Source organism: Cnephaeus nilssonii (genome assembly GCF_951640355.1).
Source record: "Cnephaeus nilssonii genome assembly, chromosome: 11".
Lineage (NCBI taxonomy): Eukaryota > Metazoa > Chordata > Mammalia > Chiroptera > Vespertilionidae > Cnephaeus > Cnephaeus nilssonii.
The window spans coordinates 37,393,201-37,415,970 of NC_137082.1; the positions used below are offsets into that span (position 1 = coordinate 37,393,201).

Consider the following 22,770-nt stretch of genomic DNA (forward strand, 5'->3'; position numbering starts at 1 on the left):
GTGTACAATTTTTAAACTGTCAGTGGCATTTCAAGTCTTCCAAAAACAGTATGGCAATATGTGCGTGGTCCATAGCACAGTATAAGCAGCATCTGGTAACAGTTTCCATTGTAGAATGTTTTCAGATACTTGAATAAATCAGATCTTTAATTGACAACTGTTGATGATACCTGGTAAAGCCTTTTCCCACCTCACTAGCATGAGAACCTAGTTGGAACACTAGAAGTGGTGCCCTCCCATCTCCATCCCTCTTCCTCTTCCTGCTCCTTTAGCAGCCCCAACCAGGCTTCTTTCCCTTTATGGGTTAAGGCCAAGGTCTTAGCTTTGTGGAGAGAGGGCTTACCACTTTCTGATGCCCTAGTGCCCCTGCCCAGCACTGAGAGCCACACATAACTGATCTCATCACAGTGTACTAGTCTCAGAAGGTGTCATTTTGCATTGGGACACTAGATGGCAAGGCCAGTAAGGCTTAGCCAGGTCCCAATGATAAGTTGCAAAATGAAATGAAATCTGAGAGCTACAACTGTCCAAAGAAGGGGCTTGGTGAGGACAGTTAAGGACCTGGACTGTCAGATGTCCTCTTTGCTCTAGGGTCAGGGGGAGGCCGGACAGTCCAGGTTCTGTTGCTCTGGTGAGCCATCTATTCCCTCTGTTTTCCTGCCCCTTGTAAATTTTCTTAAAATGTGTTTTTTTTCTTGATGCTACTGGTTGTTTCCACCTTGTGGGTGGGGCTGGAGACTGGTTAGCAAGGGGTTGGGGGAGGGTTTTGAATGGGACTCAACTAGCAGGGGAGGAAGATGTGCTGGAATTCCCAAACTTGAGCACAGACTACATCAGACCCCAGAGGAAGTTTAGGCTCTTTGGAGCCCTGGCCTTGCTCTCAACTGGTCTGTCCTTGAACTAGAGGTTGTAGGCAGGGCCATGGCACTGGGAGGAGGTATATGACTTCTTAGAGCTGAGAGGAAGGAACAAGGTAAGAGGTGGGACCTTGAATGTGCCTCTGTATCCCTGTTCTCCCCTCACTCAGTACAGTCTTTTGCCTGTGGGGTGCGCAGTTAGGCTGAGCTGCCTTGGGATTCTAGGTGCTACAACCTTGGTTCCCCTTTTGGCCTCTGGGCTTTGGCATCGTCCAAGGAGATGTCATCAGTCAGGCTGATGTAGGAGCTGAGGGCCTCCCGGAGTCCCTCGCTGATGAGAGACGCCTCCCCTGTGGCAGGTGCTTCAGAGAACAGGAGGGAGCTATGGAGAGTGGAAAAGAGCTGGGTCAAGGAGCCGTCTTCCCTGCATTCACCACACAGTTCACCGTTTTTAATTCACTCCTGCTAAAAAAATTCACAGTGGCTCTCTGTTTCCTATCAGATCAAACCAGAGCTTGACTTCTTCACTCAGGACTGGTACTCTTTGTTCTACCTTATCTTTTCTGACCTTCCTCCCATTCTGGCCACCTTCATGTCCAGGCTGCCCATTGCATGCCCACTTTATCCTCCCTGCCACTGCCCCTTACCCGCCTGCTGAGCCTAGGCTGGCCTCTAAGAGCTCAATCAATGCTCACTGGCCCCCCAGTATCCCTGAAGTTGTCAGGTTCATTCTGGGTTGTGGGTTCCCCCGGGTAAAGCCTAATTCTCCCTTGTTCTGCCTCCATGTCCCAGGGTTCCTCTCACCTGTCCAGCTCTTTCCAGTTGAGGGGTGCCCTCTGCACAGTCACAGGTAAAGGTATGTCCTTGCCGGGGACTGGGCCAGCTCTCCGCAGTGCACAGGGCTTCTTGAGGAGGCAGCAGATGTCATCCGCCAGCTCTGAGGAAGAGACCTAGACCCTTGACATGGGTGACTCCAGCCCTCCTTTCCTCCCCAACAACCCCTACCCTCACCGGACAGCTTTACACACTTGGCAGATTGGGGCATGGTCTAAAAAGGATTACAGCGCAAGAGTCCCAAGCTGTTCATCTCCTAGAGGCTGAGATGCAATCAAAAGTCATTCTGGGCTAGGTTCTGGGAGACTTAATTTACTGTGGTTCTGGGTAAGTTGATGGACCTCTTTGAGTCCAGTTTCTGGCTAGGAAAGCACTTCGGGAAGAAAACTACGGAATGCTCAGTATCCATCACATGAACAACCTTCCAGCAAACCCCTGATCAGTTTTCCCAGTTTTATTCTCCCCTCCACATCCTCCAGTGCCTGTTACTGCAAAGGCACCAGAAAATGCTAAGAATCAACTTGAATTCCACACTAGCAACAGATCTGGGCCTAGTTCCTGTAGAGACAACTGTGCTTCCCGCTGGAGCTTTGACTCAGAACTACAGCAGTGGATGAGTTAGTGGCCTGCACTCACACACGGGATAAAGATAGGACTGCCTTGCCTGGCTGGTGTGGCTCAGTGGTTGAGTGTTGGCCTATGAACCAGGAGGTCATGGTTTGATTCCAGGTCATGGCACATTCCCAGGTTGTGGGCTTGATCCCCAGTGTGGGGCATGCAGGAAGCAGCCGATCAATGATTCTCATTATTGATGTTTCTATCACTCCCTTTTTCTCTTAAATCAATAAAAACATGGTGGTTTTTTTTAAACAACTGCCAGTCTGTGTTTCTTGGCACAGGGACTGGCATGAGGGTAGGGGAGGCCCTTCTTCCATCTGTCTGGATATTCTTTAGCAGGTAAAGTGTCTAAGGATTCTCTGACCCCTAAAAGTCACATCCCAGTCTACTCTCATGGAGGCAAGGAAAGGCCATACCAGAGTAATGGTCCACTAGGGCCTGGAGTGAGGGGAACGTGAAGCGCGGCGAGATGTACAGCCAGCCATTGTCAAGGCGTTGGATCCTGTAGTGTCTGATCCGGTCCCAGGATGCAGGGCGGCTGAGGCGGACTGACAAGGAGTAACAGCCTGAGGAGGAAAGAGTCCAAGGTGGGACTGAGGTCCTGCTGGGACCTGGCTCTGCCCAAGTTGGCAGGAAGAAGAGATGAGGTGGCCAAAGTGGATAGCCCTGGGTCCAGGCAGAAGAAATAGGTAGAAAAGGACAAAGTCTTGTTCTCTTGGTCATAAATGACAATACATAATAGATAGGGCTCTTGTGAAATGAGATCATGGGTACAGAGCCTGGCACAGTTTAAATGAGCATTACCGGTAAGGGTTGGCTGTTAGGAAGACTCAAGTGGGCAGAAGAGTTAGAATGTGAAAATGTGTCAGTAGATATCAGCAAGGACATGGAGAAAGAGGAACCTCTTACCCTGCTGGTGAAAAGATGAATTAGTACAAGCCACTTTGGAAGCAGTTGACATTAACTGGTTGAGCTGACCATGCACCTACCTCACAACCCAGCAGTTCCATCCCAACATGTTACCTTAGAAATGCACGAGCAATATTCATAGCATTGTTTGGAAAAGCCCCAAATTGTGAACAGCCCATCGGCACTCAGTAGAATGGTGGAATATATAATTTAAGACTAGAGCAGTAAACGTTAACAACCACTACACATTTAAGCACAGATAAACCTTAAAAATAATGAGCTGAAGCAGGAAGTCACAGAAGCATACATTCAGCATGATTCTATTTATATAGAGGTCAAAGGCAGTCAAGACTATTACACAGAGATACGTGTATGGCAAAGCTATGAATAAAACAACAATGGTTAACAGTGAAGCATGCAAAGGGCTTCTAAAAGATTGCACAATTTCTTAAGCTGGTAATTGGGCACTTGGATGTTGGTTTTCTCATTAGTCTTTTACTTATATATGTACATTATATACATGCATGTGACAGAATTTTTCCATTTTTGTTTTTGTTTTTTAATTTTTAAAATCAACTTTATTGATGTCTAATTAACATATAAATGCACGTATTTAAAGTATACAGTTTGATAGGTCTCAACAGAAATTTTAATTTAAAAAACTGCCTAAGCAAAGAAAGCATATGGTTGAAAAATGAATACAGAAAAAAGACTGTAAAATCATTATACTACGCAGATCTCTAGTAGTTTTTCATCAGATGAGGATGTATATGAGATAACTTTATAACTGTAAAATGGGGTTCATTATTTTTCTTTTTTAAAAAATATATTTTATTGATTTTTTACAGAGAGGAAGGGAGAGGGATAGAGAGTTAGAAACATCGATCAGCTGCCTCCTGCACACCCCCTACTGGGGATGTGCCCACAACCAAGGTACATGCCCTTGATGGAATCTAACCTGGGACCTTTCAGTCCGCAGGCCAACGCTCTATCCACTGAGCCAAACTGGTTTCGGCGGGGTTCATTTCTTAAATCAACATTTCATCAAAGCCAAATGGAAAGAGGATTCTTAGTGAAATAATCTGTTATTACTATCATTTAATGATCTAAAGCTATCTGTAGCTTTCATTTATTGAGTGTCTACTATATGCTTTATATGGATTATATCATGTAATTCTTATAACTACCCTATGAGGTAAGTACAATTATTCCCTCTTTACAGATGAGAAAACTATGTCACAGACAACCTGGAAGAAGAGGCAGTAACCCTGTCACTTAATCTTTTCCTGTGGAATGCTAACAAAAGGTGGGAATGAATCCCAAACAATAGGTACTATAAGTTCTAGGAAGTGTTTATTTTGAGGAAGTATTAAGTGCTCCAATTAAAAGGCAGAGATTGCCGCGGCCGGTTTGGCTCTGTGGATGGAGCGTCGGTCTGCGGACTGAAGGGTCCCAGGTTCGATTCCGGTCAAGGGCATGTATCTTGGTTGCGGGCACATCCCCAGTGGGGGGCGTGCAGGAGGCAGCTGGTCGATGTTTCTCTCTCATCGATGTTTCTAGCTTTCTATCCCTCTCCCTTCCTCTCTGAAAAATAAAATAAAATAAAATAAATAAAAGGCAGAGATTTTCAAACTGGATTTTGAAAAAGCAAGATCCAACTGTACAATAAAAATACTTTGAATGTTAAAACCCAGGCTAAAAGTAAAAAAATGTATCATGCAAACATTAATCACAGGAAAGCTGGAGTGGTAATATTAATATCAGACAAAGTAGAATTCAAGATCAAGAAGATTACCAGAGATATGAGGGACATATCAAGAAGACATAAAAATCCTGAATTTATATGCACCCAATTGTAGAGATTCAAAATATATAAAGCAAGACTGACAGAATGGACAGAAAAAAAAATAGACATTCATAATTATAATTGGAGTTTCAAACATTCCTCTCTGAGTACTTAATAGGACAGAAAATCAATAGGGATATAGAAGACTTAAACAATACAATAGACTAATTTGACTTAATTAACATAGAACACTGCACTTATCAACAACATACATTTTCTTTCAAGTTCAGATGGAATATTGAGATAGACTCTAGACTGGGCCATAAAAACAAATTTTAAAAGATTGAAATAATTAAAGGTATGTTTGCTGACCACAATAGAATTAAATTATAAATTATAATTTAAAAAAATCTAGACAATTCCCAAATACTTGGAAATAACCCAGGTATCAAAGAAGAAATCACAACCAAAATTAGAAAATATTTTTAATTAAATAAAAACAACTTGTGAGCTCAGCTAAGTCAGTAATTAAGGATACATTTCTAGTTTAAATGTTTACATTGGAAGAAAGGTATAAATAAAATAAAATAAGCTTTCACCTTAAGAAGCTATAAAAATAAGTAGAACCAATAACTATGGAAGAAATTGAAGTAGTCATCAAAAAGGTTCCAGCAAACAAAAGCCCAGGGCCAGACAGCTTCACAGGGGAGTTATACCAAACATTCAAGGAAGAACTAAAACCTATCCTCCTCAGACTATTCCAAAAAAATTCAAGAGGAAGGAACACTTCCAAGTTCATTCTATGAAGCCAGCATCACCCTAATACCAAAACCAGATAAAGACAACACAATGGCCCTGGCCTGTTTGGCTCACTGGATAGAGCGTCGGCCTGGGGACTGAAGGGTCCCAGGTTCGATTCCGGTCAAAGGGCATGTACCTTGGTTGCAGGCACATCCCCAGTAGGGAGTGTGCAGGAGGCAGCTGATCGATGCTTCTCTCTCATCGATGTTTCTAACTCTCTATCCCTCTCTCTTCCTCTCTGCAAAAAAATCAATAAAATATATACTTTTTTAAAAAGACAACACAATGAAAGGGAATCACAGGCCAATATCCCTCATGAACATAGATGCCAAAATCCTCAACAAAATTCTAGCAAATCGGATCCAGTAGTACATCAGAAAGATCATACACATGACCAAATATGATTTATCCCGGGGATGCAAGGATGGTACAATATTCGCAGATCAATAAACATGATACATCACATAAACAAATTGAGAGATAAAAATCACATAGTCATACAATTGATGCATAAAAAGCATTTGACAAAATCCAACACCCTTTCTTGATAAAACCTCTCAGCAAGGTGGGAATAGAAGGATCATACCTCAACATAATAAAAGCTATATATGACAAACCTATAGCCAACATCATACTCAATGGGCAAAAACTAAAACCATTTCCCCTAAGAACAGGAACAAGACAGGGATGCCCACTCTCACCACTCCTGTTCAACATAGTACTAGAAGTACTAGCCATTGCAATCCAGGCAAGAAGAAATAAAAGGCATCCAAATTGGAAAAGAAGTAAGACTGTCCTTATTCGCAGATGACATGATACTGTACATAGAAAACCCTAAAGACTCCATCAAAATTAGACTTAATAAATGAATTTGGGTCCTGACTGGTTTGGCTCAGTGGAGAGTGTCAGCCTGCAGACTGAAAGGTCCCAGGTTTGATTTCTGGTCAAGGGCATGTACCTTGGTTGCGGGCACATCCCCAATAGGGTGTGTACAGGAGGCAGCTGATCAATGTTTCTCTCTCATCGATGTTTCTAACTCTCTATCCCTCTCCCTTCCTCTCTGTAAAAAATCAATAATATATATATTTTTAAAAAGAATTACACAATTATATCCTCCTTTGCATCTATACCAACCAATAAGAACTGTCCTATAATGATTATTCAACATTCAAAACACACAATACTGACCAGTCAGAACTGCATAATTCAGACCATTCAGAACGGTATGAATTTGGAAACCTAATTTGCATAACGTTAGATCAATTGGGAACTTTCTCAATAAAAGGCGGCCTCCCCTTTGTCTGGGTAGAGCGTACTTTCAGTTTCCACTGGAGCCTGCATTTTTCTGGTTTGCAAACTGTTTCACTTTAATAAAGTCTCTCCTTCCCTGCACTTTTCTGGATATTTTTTATGACATTGGGAATATAGCAAAAATGTTCTTACCACTTCATTCATATTAGAGGTCCTAGTCAGTAATATAAGGCAAGAAAAATAAAAGACATATGGATTGGAAAATAAATAAACTGTATTTATAGACATGGTGATCATATATGTAGAAAATCCTAAGGAATCTACAAAAAAGCTACTAAACTAATAAGTGAATTTAGCAAGGATACAAAGAGAAGTGTGGAGTAGGATCCCGGCTTCCTTTTCCTTGTTCTCTACATGATTCTAGAAGCTCTTTCACCTCTGTCCTTTTAAGAATAGTCTCTTCTGGAGCTATGCTGTGACCCTGAACAACCCTGTATTTGGAAAGGGCTAAATATCTGAAAACAGGTTCCAGAGGCCAACCAACCCACATAAACGAAGCGACCAAGTCCCTACATCCTCTAATGGTTCTTCAGCAGCCCCACGCTGGCCACTATCACCACAGTTACTAGAACCAGAAAGGAATAATAAGCAAGCTCTGTCAAACCCATGCGAGGCTTTCAATACCATTGTGGGGACAGGTCACCTACCAAGGTCATCGGTAAGTGGCCTCTGGGCCTGTTATCCCACTGTTCCTTTTCACTGCGTGTTTCAGCCAGTCCCAGAACATCTCCTTTTTAACTCAGACTCCCTGGTTTAAATCGCACACACTTCACAGCACATTATTTGACCTCTCAGATCTGTTTCTTCATCTGTAAAGAGTGATGATAATTGTCCAGTCTGACCAGATCACCACGAGGATGCAGGTGATGAAGGAGGTAAGGCATTTAGCATGCCTGGCATGTAGCCAACACCCAATAACCCTCACCAGGCCCCTGGCCCTTTGCTTACACTGTTCCTTCTATATGTAACACCTGAGCAACCCCATCCTTCCCTTTACAACTCAGTTCTGCTCAGACAACTCCTCCAGAATGCCTCTGCCGAAGAGAAGCCTCAGCTCTAGGCCTGCCCAGGCACAAGTGCTTTGTGGCACCAAGCATCCTGCTCTGCCATCATCTGTCCCTCAACCCTACCCCTCACCTGCCCCAACACACATAACCAACTGTGAGCCTCCCAGGGGATGGTTCTGATTTATCCTCCCACCATCTTCCCATCTCAGAAAACAGCAGCGTTATTATTTTTTAAAATATATTTTATTGATTTTTTACAGAGAGGAAGGGAGAGGGATAGAGAGGTAGAAACATCGGTGAGAGAGAAACATTGATTCAGCTGCCTCCTGCACACTCCCCTCTGGGGATGTGCCCACAACCAAGGTACATGACCTTGACCGGAATCGAACCTGGGACCCTTCAGTCCACAGGCCAACGCTCTATCCACTGAGCCAAACTGGCTAGGACACAGCAGCATTATTTACCCATTACTAAGCTACTAACCCTGGAGTCATCCTTGACTGCTGCCTTTCTCTCAAACCTCACAAGCAGCCCGACAGAAAACCCTAATGGCTACATTGAGAACACATCCAGAATCTGACCACTTCTCACCCGATGGAGCCTGCAGTGGCTTCCCATTTCTACCTTTCCCCCTGCCAAATCCTCTCTTCGCAGCAGTTGAGGGATCGGGTTATATCACTCCCCTACTCAGAACCCTCCCTGTCACACTTAAATCCAAAGTCCTCACCCTGGGAATGCTCCAGAAGGCTTAGCCAATGTCACACCCTGGCCTGCCGAGACCTCTGAGGTCAAGCACCATGTTCTCCCAGGTGTTCTGATGACAATGCCAGGAGTGGGGAGGGTGGGGGCTAGGGGTGGTTCACAGTGGTGAGAGGGGTCAGATTAGGAGCTGTGTGTGGGAGGTAGACCTAGCAGGATCCTCCTGAACTTCCTCTGCTGAAGTCTCTGAGAAGCTGACAGCCTTGAGGAGGATGCTGAACCTTGGACCCTCCACTGCTTGAGCCTGAGGGCAGGAACCATGAGTTAACAGCCCTGACTCCCAGGAGATGCTAACTGACAGAATGGACAGAGGTGAGCCCCTCAGTAGCAGGAAGCATGTCTTGCTAATCAATCACCTTTATAGTGTCCAACACAGAACAGACACATAGTAGGACAGCAGGAAGACAAGGGGGTGATACTGTTGGGGCCTGGCCCTGACTTCTGGAACAGTCCTATGACCTCCACAAAGTCTTCAGCGCTCCTTCACAGACCAAAGTTTTGGGCCTGACTTGGGCCCTGCCATGGCTCTCCCCTGGCCTAGAACACAATCAGGTATGCCAGAGGGACTCTAGAGAAAGGAAGCGGGGATTTCTCTTTCCCCCTACAGACTCTGAGTAGGGTTCTTGGAAGCTCACAGGCCTTCCTCTTCTGTCCACACACAATTCAAAGCCCCTGCAGAATTGCCTTCCCAGAGGTACATCTGGACCTTGAGCCAAAGAAAAGCTGGTCCTGACATTACTCACTTGGTCAATAGTTAACTACCTTTATATATGATAAGATGCAACATCCTATATAATACAGAGCTAATATGCAAATGGTTGCCACACCCTCGCACCCTCATGCAGGGGCTGGGGGACCTGAGGCTGCACCCCCCGCCTGGCAAGGCTTGACGGGAGTGGGGCCGGCCAGGTCTGGGTCTCATGCAGTTTTGAGGCGTGTGTGGGTGGGCGGGGACTTGACTCTGGGTCCTGTGGTGCGCCCCAGACTCTGACAGGAGGGAGATTTTCATATACATTTTACTAATTTTCTTTCATCTCTGACACTTCTATTATAGAGAAAGGGCAAATAGCAATATTAAAATATTTCCTCTAATTAATTCCCTTTTAATGTGCATGAATTTCGTGCACCGGGCCACTAGTCTGAACATAAAACACACAGTCTCTTATTACTTAAATCTGGGTTGCCTAGATTATAAGTGTGTTTTCAAACTTAAAAGAACATCAGAAGAATTGGGGCGGGGAGGATGGTGAAGGGAGCAGATTTCTGATCTCGGTGCCCAATAGTCTGATTCGGTAGGTCTGAGGTGGGGCTCAAGAGTCTGCACCGTCAAGAAGCTCCCCTGACAGTTCCTGTACACTCAAGTCTGCGGAGCACTGCTCTAGGATGTCACTCGGGCCCCTAAAGCTGCGGTGTCAAACATTTTTTGACCACAAACCACAGTATGAAATTTTACACTATGACCCAGGACACAAACAAAAGTTTGATGACGCAATATTTTCCCCAACCCCAGTGATACACTCTTAAGTTTTCTGCTACATTTCATTTCACTCACTGGCCCAGATCCACTACATCAGTGGATTACAGGGCCCTGAGTTTTGACCCTGGCTGCACATCAGAATCACCTGGGGGCAAAGCAATAAATAAAAAAGACATGGATCCATATGTTCATTGCGGCATTATTTACAATAGCCAAGATATGGAAGCAACCTAAGTGCCCACGAATCAATGAGTAAAAAAGAAGAAGTGGTACATATATACAATGAAATAAGACTCAGCCATAAAAAATTTTAAAAAGAATGGAATCTTGCCACTTGCAACAACATGGATAGACCTAGAGGATATTGTGCTGAGTGAAATAAGTAAGATAAAGACAAATGCAATATGTGGAATCCAAAAAACAAGTAAACAGCACACCAGAAGGAAAAAAATTACCTGGAGAGTTTTTACAGATTCCAGGGCCCAGGCCATACCCTTGAACAATTAAATCAGAAACTCTGGGGGTGGGTGCAGGAATCAGTAGTTTATAAAGTTCCCCCAGCCCTAACCGGTCTGGCTCAGTGGATAGAGCATCTGCCTGCGGACTGAAAGGTCCCGGGTTCGATTCCAGTCAAGGGCATGTACCTTGGTTGCGGGCACATCCCCAGTAGGAGGTGTGCAGGAGGCAGCTGATCGATGTTTCTCTCCCATCGATGTTTCTAGCTCTCTATCCCTCTCCCTTCCTCTCTGTAAAAAAATCAATAAAATATACTTAAAAAAAAATAATTTAAAAAAAACAAAGTTCCCCCCAGATGATTTCAAAGTGCAACTAAGATCTAGGTCAGCGGTTTTTAAAGTGTGGTCCCCAGGCCAGCAGCAGCAGCCTCATCACCTGCGAACTTGTTGGAGAGGCAAATTCTCAGGCCTTGCCCGGGACCGTCTGAATCAGCGCTGGGTGTGCGGGCCAGTTTTTTGTTCCAATAAGCCCACCAGGTGATTCTGAGGCCCACCCAGTTTGAGACCCTCCATAACAATGGAACGAAACTGATTTCTTGGCCTACAAGACTCACGGTTCCCAGTGTGACAAACTGTCCGAAGGAAGCCCGGATGAGGGATACAAGGTAACACCAGGGAAGCCTCGGCCTTTCTTGCAGAGTTGGCGAGCCTCTTCCCTCTCTGATCCTGAGAGCGGCACCCTGATCTGCCCCGTGGTGTTGGCCGCGGGGAAGCTCAGAGTCCAGTCGAACCTCAGCCCCAGTCACAATGTGGATCCTCACTGCTTTCTCCTGTATTTCTCAGGTATTTCCCTGGTATACGTGCCTTCTTAGGAAAGGGGCAGTGACCATAAGGGCTGGTCAGTATGCTCTTGGGGTTGAACGAGGCCAGAGAAGGGTGGGCACGGGAGCTGAGCACAAAGCACTTCCTGTGGCTTTCAGTGCTCACGGGGGCCCTGGCTATGAGCCCCTGACCCAAGTCAACACCATCGCTGTGGTTTCCTGTTTGCAGCTGCTGCACTCGGACCCAGCCTCCACTCCAGCAAGCCTGTGTGTGTGTGTGTGTGTGTGTGTGTGTGTGTGTGTGTGTGTGTGTGTGTGTGTGTAATACTCATGCTGCCTGGAAAACAGCCAGAGGGGGGCTGGGGAGCGGTCAAATCAGGGAGCTCCCCAAGGAAGGGGAGGAGAGGCAAGGGTTCGCTGGAGGGGCTCCCCCAGGAGGGAGATGGAGTAGATAACAAAGGACCCTGACAGCCCATCATAGTTGTTTCTAATTAGGGCAAGAACAGGAGGCTGGTCCTCACTTCTGAATAGCTCCTCCCTACCCCACCACTGTGCTTGTAGTTCTACCATATTGTCAATGTGGGCCTTTCCTGGGTGTCTAAAGTGAGATAAACTCTGGCTGGGTTTGAATCCCAGCTCTGCACTTCTTAGCTGTGTCTCCCCAGGCAAATTGTTTCTCTCCTCTAAGCCTCAGTTTCCTCTCTGTAAAATGGGTACAACGGAAGAACAACCCCCACAGGATTGTTTGAGGGCCCTTAACGGGCCTAAACACAAACGTGGCTGCTGCCACTCCTTCAACGTCCCTCCCTGCCTCTGCTGTAAGGGACCAGGTCAGCAGCTCAGAGGGAGGAAGGGGCATCAGAGATAGACTCCATCAACGTCATGCTTTGTTTGCGAAGGCCCTGTACCTGAGGTGGGAGAAGGCTCACATGAATGTGCAGTGTGACATGTCCCTATGCCTCCTTAGGCCTCTTTCCCCATCCGAACAGCAGAGAAAGGAAGGTCATGAGATGGCTTCCAAAGGGTTTTCTGGCTCTGACTGGCTGGTGCCCCAAAGCACGGAGACTTTGTTAACTTGTGAACTTTTTGCATGATAGGATCATGTCTGGTGTCTTGGGGAGGGAGAAATCATTGCTGGTCAGGGAAGGATACGCTGTTGGATCCCTCCTGAGGGCTGTTGACACCCTGTTAGAAACGCAGGTTAGTGCTCAATGGCTAATGGGCTCTCATGGCAGCCAGTCAGCTAGACTGCCTGACTCCAGCCCTTTGCACTTCACCTCTGACCTCTGCCCCCAAGTCAAGCCCCAGTAGGGCTTACCCACCTCTCCTGGATTGGCTCTCCCGGATGAGGAAGGCCCCTCCAGGGTTTCCAGGCAGCAACAGCAATTCCTCAGCTTTCTCCCGGCTCAGGCCCTCGTACAGCCACCTGGGGAAGAGCAGACGGGGGTCAGCCTGGGGGCGGTGGCCCCCCAGCGTTGTCCTCCTGGTCCTGGCTCCAGGGGTCTCTGAGGACAACCTCCTGGGGTCAGCCCCAGCCTTTTCTGCCTGGATATCTCACTCCCAAGAGCCCAGGGGGCTGGGAGCAAGTTGGGAGATCCTGGCCTCTCTCCTACCACGGCCCCGCCTCCTCCCACCACTATGCTACTCACCTGTCCAAGAACCGCCCGTTGCGTTTTGTTTCTTTTAAAATTTTAGTAAATATTTTATTTGGGCATTTTAAAGATTAACTTTGTAGCCAAAGGTACGCAGGCGAACCTTTTTTCATTATCACAGAAATATAACTCGCAACGAAGCTGATTTGTGGACAGACAGGCTGGAACTCAAATGTTCAAGACGCCTAAAATTTTGGAAAACATCATGCAGCCCACTGGTCACCGTACGTGCCTCTCAAAGCACAGCCTTCCACCACCCTGCTCCCCAATGCCTCTCTCCATGCTGGGATTTTGATTACTCTGATCCCATATTTTTCTTCCTCTTTTCCCTTAACCCCTCACCTATATATCTATATGGACTTAACTGTAGTGGGAAGTTCAGGGTGGTTCTGCAGGAATTTTCTGGTCCTAGGCCATCAGCCTCCTAAGTCCCCAGGGTCATGCCCTGTGACCCCAGGCAAAGCCTACAGAAGCTGATTGGATGGAAATGCTGTCTCCGTGTCATTTTGTGAAATTCCACAGTCAAAGCCAGAGTCAGGGTGGAGATGATTCCAAGTAAATAGATTAGAGAAGCTGTGTCTCACTTGGTGCCAGCAGCAAACTTAGACTCGTTTTATAGTAAATAAGTCATTCTTGTTGACTTATAAAAACTGTCATGTCTTATGAAGACTGAGGAGGTAAAGGAAGGAGTGGCAAGGGAAAGGCACTTCTAGAGAGAGTCAGTGTCCCGTGGCTTAAACTTAGTGCCATCCCGTGGCTTAAACTTAGTGCCATGCTGAGGATGTAAAACCTCCAACCAGAAGGCCCAGTCATCAGAAAACACATGGCAAGGTGGGTTCACCTGGCTTGCAGACAACTCTGAGAGCTGGTCCTGTGCGGTGTCCACATGTGCCAGGGTCCCTGTGTTACTCTCATCAGAGCCAGACACACCGTGAGCCCCAGAACAGGACGGCATGCAGTGCTGCAGCCCTGCTTTCTCTCAGAGCTCAAGAGTGGAGGTCACAGCTTGCACTTGCACAGGGACAGGGACACATTCCTGGCCCCGTGTTGTTCAGGTAGGTCCCACCCAAAGGCACTGCACTGCCTTCCTCTCTCCAGGCACAGAATTGGTTCTAGAGTCAGTTCCTTTTGTCACTCACTTTTGGCAGAGAGATGCCAGTGGAGACCCTGTGTCCCGTGTCTGGCCCTCCCTCAGAGGCCCTTGTTTTCTTGCCTCAGAACATTTATTCAGGCTGCTCCATCTCCTGCAAATCCCCCTTAGCATTCTCTACTAGTCCCACCACATGGCCTGCAAACCACCTCCTCTGGGCTCCCAAGTCTTGCAGGCCTGTCTGCTTTGGAGGGCAGAGCCTGGGCCTGATTCTCCCCCGTCCCCAGCTTTGCTCAGCACAGGACTGGACATAAAGGACTACACTTGTGGGAAGTGAAAGCAAGAAGGTCCCCTAAAGCAGGGCCTGGAGTGGAAACTCACCCATGGGAGATTTTGGCCACATGGATGCTAGGGACGCTGTACTCTCTGCCTGAGCCCTCTGACAGCACCGTCCACCAGTCTCCGTCCCTGCAGAGAGAAAGGAGGGAGACCCCTCTCAGAAGGCCCTTGGAACTGCTCATTTGAGATTTACAAGGCCCTTCCAGGCTGGATCCCACCTGAGTTTCCCAGGTTTCCTTGCACCAACTAATGCAGGTACCCCCCTGGGCAATAGATGGCATGATTCAGGGCCCCTGTATGGCCTGCCCACCCACTGCTTCTCCCTGTAGGTGTGTCATGCTGCCTGAAATCCCAACATTAGGGCCACGTGGGAGCTCGGCACCAAAGGCCATGCTCTTTTCTCCTGGAGGGCGTGGCCCTTTCTCCCATCAGTGCATCTTCAGGTATGGGGGGGGGAGGGAGCAGATGATCCCACACAATGCCCTTGGAATGACTTACTCAGAGATGATGGTCAGTGGCTCCCCCAGTCTCAGTGACAGCTCTGCCTGCTCTCCTACCGGGAAACTGCCCAGGGCCACGGCTGTGGGCTTTCTCCTCTCTGGATGGAGGGACAGAGATGGTCACCCTCTTGGCCAGCCCTGTCTCCAGATGTGAGATCTAGGAGTCTGGGATCCCACCATCAACCCTCACACAGGCATCCTGGGCTGGTTCCTATATGTCTTCTCAGACACACGTGGAGATCCCTGTGGTGACCCCAGATAGGAGCTCCTCTGAGCCTGGGGTGTTTTCTTTCTCTGAACTGTCTGCAGCACAGGGCCTGGACATCCCATGGTGAGGGAAATTCCTGATGCCTGAATAAACAATGCAAGCAGGTCTTGTGGAGGGCGTCCTACAGTAAGGGCCAAACCAGGTTCCCGGGAAGGGCCCCTCCCCCTTCTGTAACCCTGGCCATGCACCTCTAGGAACTGCTAAGCTGCATATGTTGTCCCTGGATTGCTCCCCTCCACCTGGCTGACTCACCCGCACCCTTCACTCCCCGCCTGAAATGTCCCTTCCTTAGGGAAGCCTTCCCTGACAAACCTCTTAGCAGACACCCTTGGTCAGAGTCCCTTACATCAATCACATTGTTGACAAAATCTAACACAATGGTAACTGATTATTGGCTAAGCACCCATCTCTGGGACTTGGTTGTCCCTGAAGGCAGGGACCGTGGTCTCGTCTGCTACTGTGAGCCCTGGTTGTGCGTGCACAAGGCCTGGCACAAAAGCCTTAGCTTTTGGATGATGTAAGTCTGGTGCACAGGTAACTCACGAAACGGGGTGCCCAAAAGCCATGTTTCTGCTGTGGCCAGAACGAGACCTACCGAGAGAGGCCCGTCCTTTTCCTGGAGACCCTGGCAGAGGAGGGCACACGGCCCCGAAGGCAGGACACCTGCATGGGGGCTGGGAGGTCCAACCCCCGCCCTCCCCCTCCACTCCCCCCAGCCTGGGCATGACTCAGAGCAGCCCTGGGGCTGCTGCCTACAGCTAGATTCAGAGGAAATGAGGTGGAGGTAGGTCTGTGTGGTTTCCCGGTCTCTTCCTGAGAGGCCTGCTGGGCCCAGCTCTCTGTGCAGACTGGGTGGCTACAGGCCTAGGGCTTTAGGACTCAGTGGCTGTAGTGGCTGGAGAGGCTGGTATGAGGGAGATGAGGATATTGGGGGCAGGGGCTGAGGAGAGGGAAGGAAGCCCCAGACATTGTAAGGAAGTTTTCAGACTCAGACAGATCCTGCCCAACACTCATATGCAGACATTTGGTTCTGCCGTCTCCTAGTTCTGTGTGTGTTTTCCATGTTCTTCCTCCTAAAGGTGCCACTTGGTATAGAGTAATCCTGTTATCTGTGATGGTTAATTTTTTTCTCAATGTGGCTAGCCCACAATCCCCAGATATTTGGTCAAACACCAGTCTAGATGTTCCTGTAGAGGTATTTTTTAGATGAGATTAACATTTTAAATCAGTAGACTCTGAATAAAACAGATTACCCTCCATAATGGGCGTGGGTCTCTTCCAATCACTTGAAGATGTTAAGAAAAACAGACTGAGGTCCACTGAGGAAGAGGGAATTCTGCCTCCAGACTCAACTCTGGAATTCTGCAGCATCAGCTCTTCCCTGGGTCACCAGCCTGCCGGCCTGCCCTACAAATTTGAGACTTGCCAGCCCCCACAATTGCATGAGCCAATTTCTTAAAATAAATTCTCTCTGTACACACACACACACACACACACACACACACACACACACACACACACACAACCCCTTATTGGTTCTGTGGTTCTGTTTCTCTGCAGAACTCTGATGAATACATTATCAAAACCCCAAATCAACCTCATTGAGAAAGGATTTGTGGGCTATTTTGGGGAACAAGAACCAAACTAGGGGCAGTAGCTTTGACATAAATATACTAGAATTTATTTTGATTGTCTAATTGTCCTAAAAAGTAGCATTTTTATTCAGGACTACCTTAGAAAATAATAGCTATAGGTTCAACATGTTCATTGCATATGCCAATTTTTTCCAATTGTCATAGCTCTAATTTCGCTTCAAGTATTTCACAGCACCTCTCAGGAAAAGAGGAGAGGCTTTGGGGCATCACTGTCTAGTAGAATTTTATAGATAGAAGTGATGATGGAAATGTTCTATAATTTTGCTGTCCAATTAAGGTAGCCAGTAGCTATATATGGCTTTGAGCACTTAAAATGCAGCTAGTGTGACTTGAGGAGCTGAATATTTAATTTTGTTTCATTTAAATTAATGTTAACTTAAATTTAAATAGCTTCACATAATTAGAGAATATTGTAACAGACAGTGCAGCTATGGAGAGCTGCAGAAGTGGGATTGGTCTTAGAGTTGCCAGCTCAGTCTCCAAATAAATTGATTGAGGAGGAAGGAAGCCTTGGGAAATGCCTGGAGGACTATCCCCCAGCCTGGTTAGCACCTGTCACTCTCGTAGATGTTCTCCTTTACCTGGTTGTTTAATGCTGACTGCTAAAATGTAAGCTCTACAAGAGCAGGGCCCTGCCTGGATGGCTCACGGGGAGGCCCTGGTATACAGCAGGCACTCAATGACACTTGAAGCTGTTTGGAGTGGCTGGTCAGGAAGGCCCTGTGCAGCCTGATGGTCCCTGGGAAAGGCGTGGCTGTTCTGGGCCCCGTAGCTTACCTGGTTGCATGGGTACAGGGCCCTGGTCTTGGACCGAGGGACTTGAGCTTGGGCTTGGCAGGGTTTTCCCTCTGCTGGGCTGACTTCCCATTGCTCCTCAGAAGAACTCTCAGAAGCACATCGTGGAGAGAAATCTGAAAGAGATGCTGTGATGGGACAGAACTGTGGCTCCGGGCCTGGGGCGGCCCCCTCCCTCCCTGGCTCTGTCCTACTAACCTCCTTGCTGATGCCTGCAAATAATCTCCCTCCCATCAGGACCAGGCTCCAGACTGTGAAGGTCTCTTCAAAGTGGACCCGTTTTCTCCCATCTTTACTGTGCTGCAGCCATGCTGTTCTGTTTCTGGGCCTTTGTGTGTGGGGTGCACCCTCCCGTTGGCTGGAATATCCTATTCCCCCCTCAGGGCTGTCTTAATCCCACCCCACCCCAGGAAGCTTTCTCTGAATTCCCCCAGCCCTGGCAGTTCATTCAGATGGCCCACTCAGAACCATTTCCTGACCTGGGATCATATTTTGGGTGACAGGGGACAATGATAGGTCAGAGTTCACTCTAGGCATACCATAACCCATGGCTAGGGTTAGAAGTGGACAAGGGGGTCCTAGCCAGTTTGGCTCATTGGATAGCGTGTGGGCCTGTGGACCAAAGGGTCCCAGGTTCAGTTCCGGTCAAGGGCATGTACCTTGGTTGCAGGCTCCTCCCTGGTCTGGGGCCCTGGTCGGGGTGCGCACAGGAGGCAACCAATTGATGTGTTTCTCTCACATCGATATGTCTCCATCTTTCCTTCTCCCTTCCACTCTCTCTAAAAGATCAATGGAAAATATCCTCGAGTGAGGATTAACAACAAAAAAGTGGACAAGGGGAATCTGGTGTCACAGCAAGCTAAGGTGACACTGGGCAAAGTAAGATGACTAGGAGGCTGTGTGACACAGTGATGACTTGCAAGGCTTGGAAGATTGGTGTGGAGGCATTTCCTCTCTGCCTCCATTTCCTCATCTGAAAAATGGGGATAACAATACATAACATACGGGTCCTAGAGATAACACATGTGAAAAGCCCGCTTTTCCTTTATTATGCCTTGAATGTCACTTCACCAGAGGCTGCTCCTAAGAGCCTCCCCTTTTCTCTCTTGGTTCCCTGTTGTGTTCCTTCCTGTTTTATTCATTTATTAAAGCTTTTGTTTAATACTAGAGGCCCGGTGCACTGGGGGTGGGGGTGCGGGGTCCCTCAGCCCGGCCTGTGCCCTCTCTCGGTCCAGGACCCCTCGCTCCTTACTGTCCGCCTGCTTGCTGCTCCCTACAGCTCAGCTCGCTGCTCCTTAGTGCTGCCGCGGAGGCTCCTGCCACCACCGCTGCACTCGCCAGCCATGAGCCCGGCTTCTGGCTGAGCGGCGCTTCCCCCTGTGCGAGCGCACTGACCACCAGGGGGCAGCTCCTGCATTGAGCGTCTGCCCCCTAGTGGTCAGTTCATAGCGACCAGTCATTCCACCATTCGGTCAATTTGCATATTAGGGTTTTATTATATAGGACTAGAGGCCCAGTGCACAAAATTTGTGCACGGGTAGGGTCCCTAGCAACAGCTGACTGCCAGCTGAGGCCTCCCTTCCCCTGGCCGCCTGCTGGGGAGAGGGGCTATGGGCGGTTGGCCGGTCTGCCCCATCCCCTGGTTGAACTCCCGGTCGAACTCCCGGTCGAACTCCCAGTCGAACTCCCGGTCAAGGGGACAATTTGCATATTAGGCTTTTATTATATAGGATGCCATTATTCTACAGCTCAATGAAGATGGGACCTCTCCTTATTTGCCTGTTTTTCAGCATTTTGTGAGGCCCTTGGCCCATAGAAGGTGGTCAATACATATGAACTAAATGGACGAATGTAATTATTAGTTCTTCGGACAGGTGTCTTAGGAAAAAAACTGACGAGGGAGAGGGAGAGGGGAGAGAGGGAGGGAGAGGGAGGGAGGAGAGAGAGAGAGGAGAGACTTGTTCTACCCATTTATGCATTCATTGGTTGATGCTTGTATGTTCCCTGACAGGGGATGGAACCTGCAACCTTGGCTTATTGGGATGAGGCTCTAACCAAATGAGCTAGCTGACCAGAGCTGGTCAGCTGCCTTATCCTTAAAATAATTTAAATTCCCAGGTTTCCAGGGTAATGCTGATTTTTCTAAACACTATTTTAAAGTGTTTCAGGGAGGTAGTTTCATTCCTTTCAGTAGAGAGATGCATAATTACACTAGTTTGTGATATAGCAGGCTCAGTCCTTACCCTTGAATCTTAACACCAAGCCCGGGTGAGGACAGGTGTCCGTCACTATCATGGATTGACTTCTATGGCCTCACAGGCCAGTCCTGTCTGGAGTAAAAATCCTTGCAACTACATGTGCAAGGGAAGTGCCCTCAGTTCTGCCGTCTTGTGTCATCAACAGGGGCTAACAGTGCCTGGTTCTGCTGCCTCCCACTGGGGTTTCAGGACTCATGGGACAGGCGCTCTTTAAGACAAAGCGGGCCTCATTAGGAAGTGGCTCCTGCTGACTTTGGGATTCTGAAGCCTTGGCAGCCTAGATGGTGCTGCTGCCTCCTCAGGTCTCCGACTCCCTCGCTGCTAAGGCACCCCTTCAGGTCAGGTTTTCAACACTCCTGCCGCTCCCCATGGGTATGAGGTGCGGGCTCTATGCTCTACTGTGCAGAAAATTCCAGGGGAGACCTTTCCTAGGTGGCACGAGTGATTAATTCAGGCCACCCAGGCTGGAGCCTTGTGACTTCAGAAAGGGCATGCGACCTTTCCGTCCCATCTGTGAATTAGGGATAACGCCGAGTCCACAGGGCTATGGGGGAGTCGAGGAGCCTGGCACAGAATGGGTGCTCAGTAAGGGTTAGTTTCCTTTCCCCTCCTTCAGCAAGAAAAGTCACCACAATCACCAACTGCAATAAACCCAGAAACTTCTTCCCGCAGCAGGTGGAGCTGGGGGATGGGCTGGAGGAAGTAGAAGTGCACTCAGACTGAAGCCCCCAGCACCCTCTGCTAGCTCCCTTCACCTGGTGGGGCCAGGCAGCCTCCTGGGGGGCCAAATGAAGACCATGGGGTGGGCAGGCCTAGGAGGAGAGGGGTTGGCCAAAACTTTTAAAACAGAGGACCTAATAATTAATATAAGCATTTGAATAACTTACTGTGTTAGGGGACCTGGGCCAGTGGCAGCTGAGATCAGCACAATGCCCACAATTGTTTTTATATCATCTCACCTGATCCTTTGCGAGGTCTGCATTTGAATCCCACTCAGATACAAGAACCAGGACCCACAGAGCCCGACCTCATGCTCACTGTCACATAGCTGGTCAGTGCAGAGCGAGGCCTGCCATTCCTGCCTTGGTGTGTTTGTGCTTCCGAGGATAATTTCTCAGTGGTGGAGTAAGAGTGGAGAATTTGGATTGGGCTCCCTCTTTCAGCTGAGAAATATCACCCTTTTGAGAGGAACTGACGATACTAGAGTTGAAAGTGTCTTCAGAGATTATAATCCCGACTTCTCTCATTCACTGAAAATTGGAAAGCTGGGGCCCAGAGAGGGCCCCAAGGTCACACAGCCAAGTTGGTAACTGAGATGGGACCAGACGAGGCATGCAGACAAGCTGGAGGGCACAATGGAGTCCTCCAGAGGACAAAGGTTGTAGGAGGGGGGCCTCGGTTCCTTCAGAACCCTTAGAAACCACCCCTTACCCTAAGTAGAAACCTCCTTCTCGAGCTTTCCCCCAACTATAAAGCCCACTCCCAGTCTCTGAGCGGCCCATCCTCCCCCACAGGCCCAAGGCCATCGGAAAACAAAACAAGCGTACTTACTGTTTTCCTGTCACCAGAGGCTTGGAATGGGGGCTCAGCTGAGACACATGCTTTGGCTGGAGAGGTTAGGGCTTTGGGGGGTCCTTCTGGAAGCCTGTCAACATCCTTAGTCCTAGGACACCCAGGACCCTCTTGGCCTGGGAGAATCTTCAGGGAGAGGCCCTCGATACGGCTTTCGGTAGCTTGGTTTCTGCCTGTGGCTGGTTACCTGGGATGGGACAGGAGCCTGGACTGGGTGAGCCTCCCAAGCACAGGTGGGCCAGAGGAGGAGGCCCAGAGCTCTCTGAGCCTGTGACCGAGTCCTCGGGGCTCCTGGCTCACATCTGCAGACTCTGTGGTTCTCACAACCACCCATTTCCTCTGACGGCATCACAGACCATCAAGGAGCCACCTTCCCCAAGTTCCTGTTTCCTGGGCAGAAGCGGCTGCCTTGTCATGATCCTGGAGGGAGAGGTTTTTTTCTGTCTTCACAGCTTGGTCTTGCCCAAGGAACACAAAACTGAGGCAAATTAGCAGGAGTCTCCAGGTTTACCCAATTATAATATTCACCTGATTCTGTTAGTATCAGAATCCTGGGATCCTCCCACATCTGAATGCAAGTCACCAGAGGAGCAGCCTAGGACTCTGAATTTTAAACAGGTTAAGCGATCCCTGTGACTGGCAAGTCCGGGAAGGAAGCACTGCCTTGGAGTGATGTGCCCCAACCTTCCATGTGTACAGGAATCACCCAGGGATCTTGTTCAACCAGCAGATTCGGGTAAGTGTGTCTGGGGTGGGTGAGGTTCAGATTCTGTATTGCTAACTACTCCCAGGTGACACCCATGTTGCTGGTCTGGGGACACTGAGTAGCAAGACCTTTGGGTAGTGCTTCTCCAAGTGTGGTCCCCAGACTAGCAGCCTCGGCATCATCCAGGAACGGTTAGGCATGCACATTCTTGGGCCCTATCTCAATCTACTGAGTGAGAAACTCCATGGTGGGGCCAACAACCTTCCACAAGCCTTCCAGGGAACTCTGAGGCACCCCTAG

At 48.3% G+C, this 22,770-nt stretch overlaps 1 protein-coding gene across 3 annotated transcripts; it reads right to left on the bottom strand.

Moving 5' to 3' along the window:
- Positions 1-137: 137 nt before the first annotated feature.
- On the bottom strand, positions 138-22,422 carry SLA2 (Src like adaptor 2). Of its 3 annotated transcripts, none has more exons than XM_079785025.1 (8): positions 21,744-22,422; positions 17,917-18,050; positions 15,215-15,314; positions 14,759-14,845; positions 12,958-13,061; positions 2,726-2,875; positions 1,662-1,794; positions 138-1,239 (listed from the first exon to the last, which is right to left on the bottom strand). In XM_079785025.1, exons 2-8 carry the CDS (start codon positions 18,005-18,007, stop codon positions 1,086-1,088), a joined length of 819 nt encoding a protein of 272 aa, XP_079641151.1. In that variant the 5' UTR covers positions 18,008-18,050; positions 21,744-22,422; the 3' UTR covers positions 138-1,085. The 3 variants fall into 3 exon arrangements, with proteins under 3 accessions (XP_079641151.1, XP_079641152.1, XP_079641153.1); XM_079785026.1 differs by having other exon boundaries at positions 17,917-18,062; XM_079785027.1 differs by lacking the exon at positions 21,744-22,422 and adding an exon at positions 18,133-21,723.
- Between the last annotated feature and the right edge of the window lie 348 nt (positions 22,423-22,770).

Coding starts and splice junctions, on each gene's coding strand:
- SLA2 (XM_079785025.1), bottom strand. CDS start 18,007: ATGGGAAGTCAGCCCAGCAGAGGGAAAACCCTGCCAAGCCCAAGCTCA. Junction 1,795..2,725: donor CCTAGTGGACCATTACTCTG/GTATGGCCTTTC, acceptor TCTCTTCCTCAG/AGCTGGCGGATGACATCTGC. Junction 1,240..1,661: donor AACTGGAAAGAGCTGGACAG/GTGAGAGGAACC, acceptor CACTCTCCATAG/CTCCCTCCTGTTCTCTGAAG.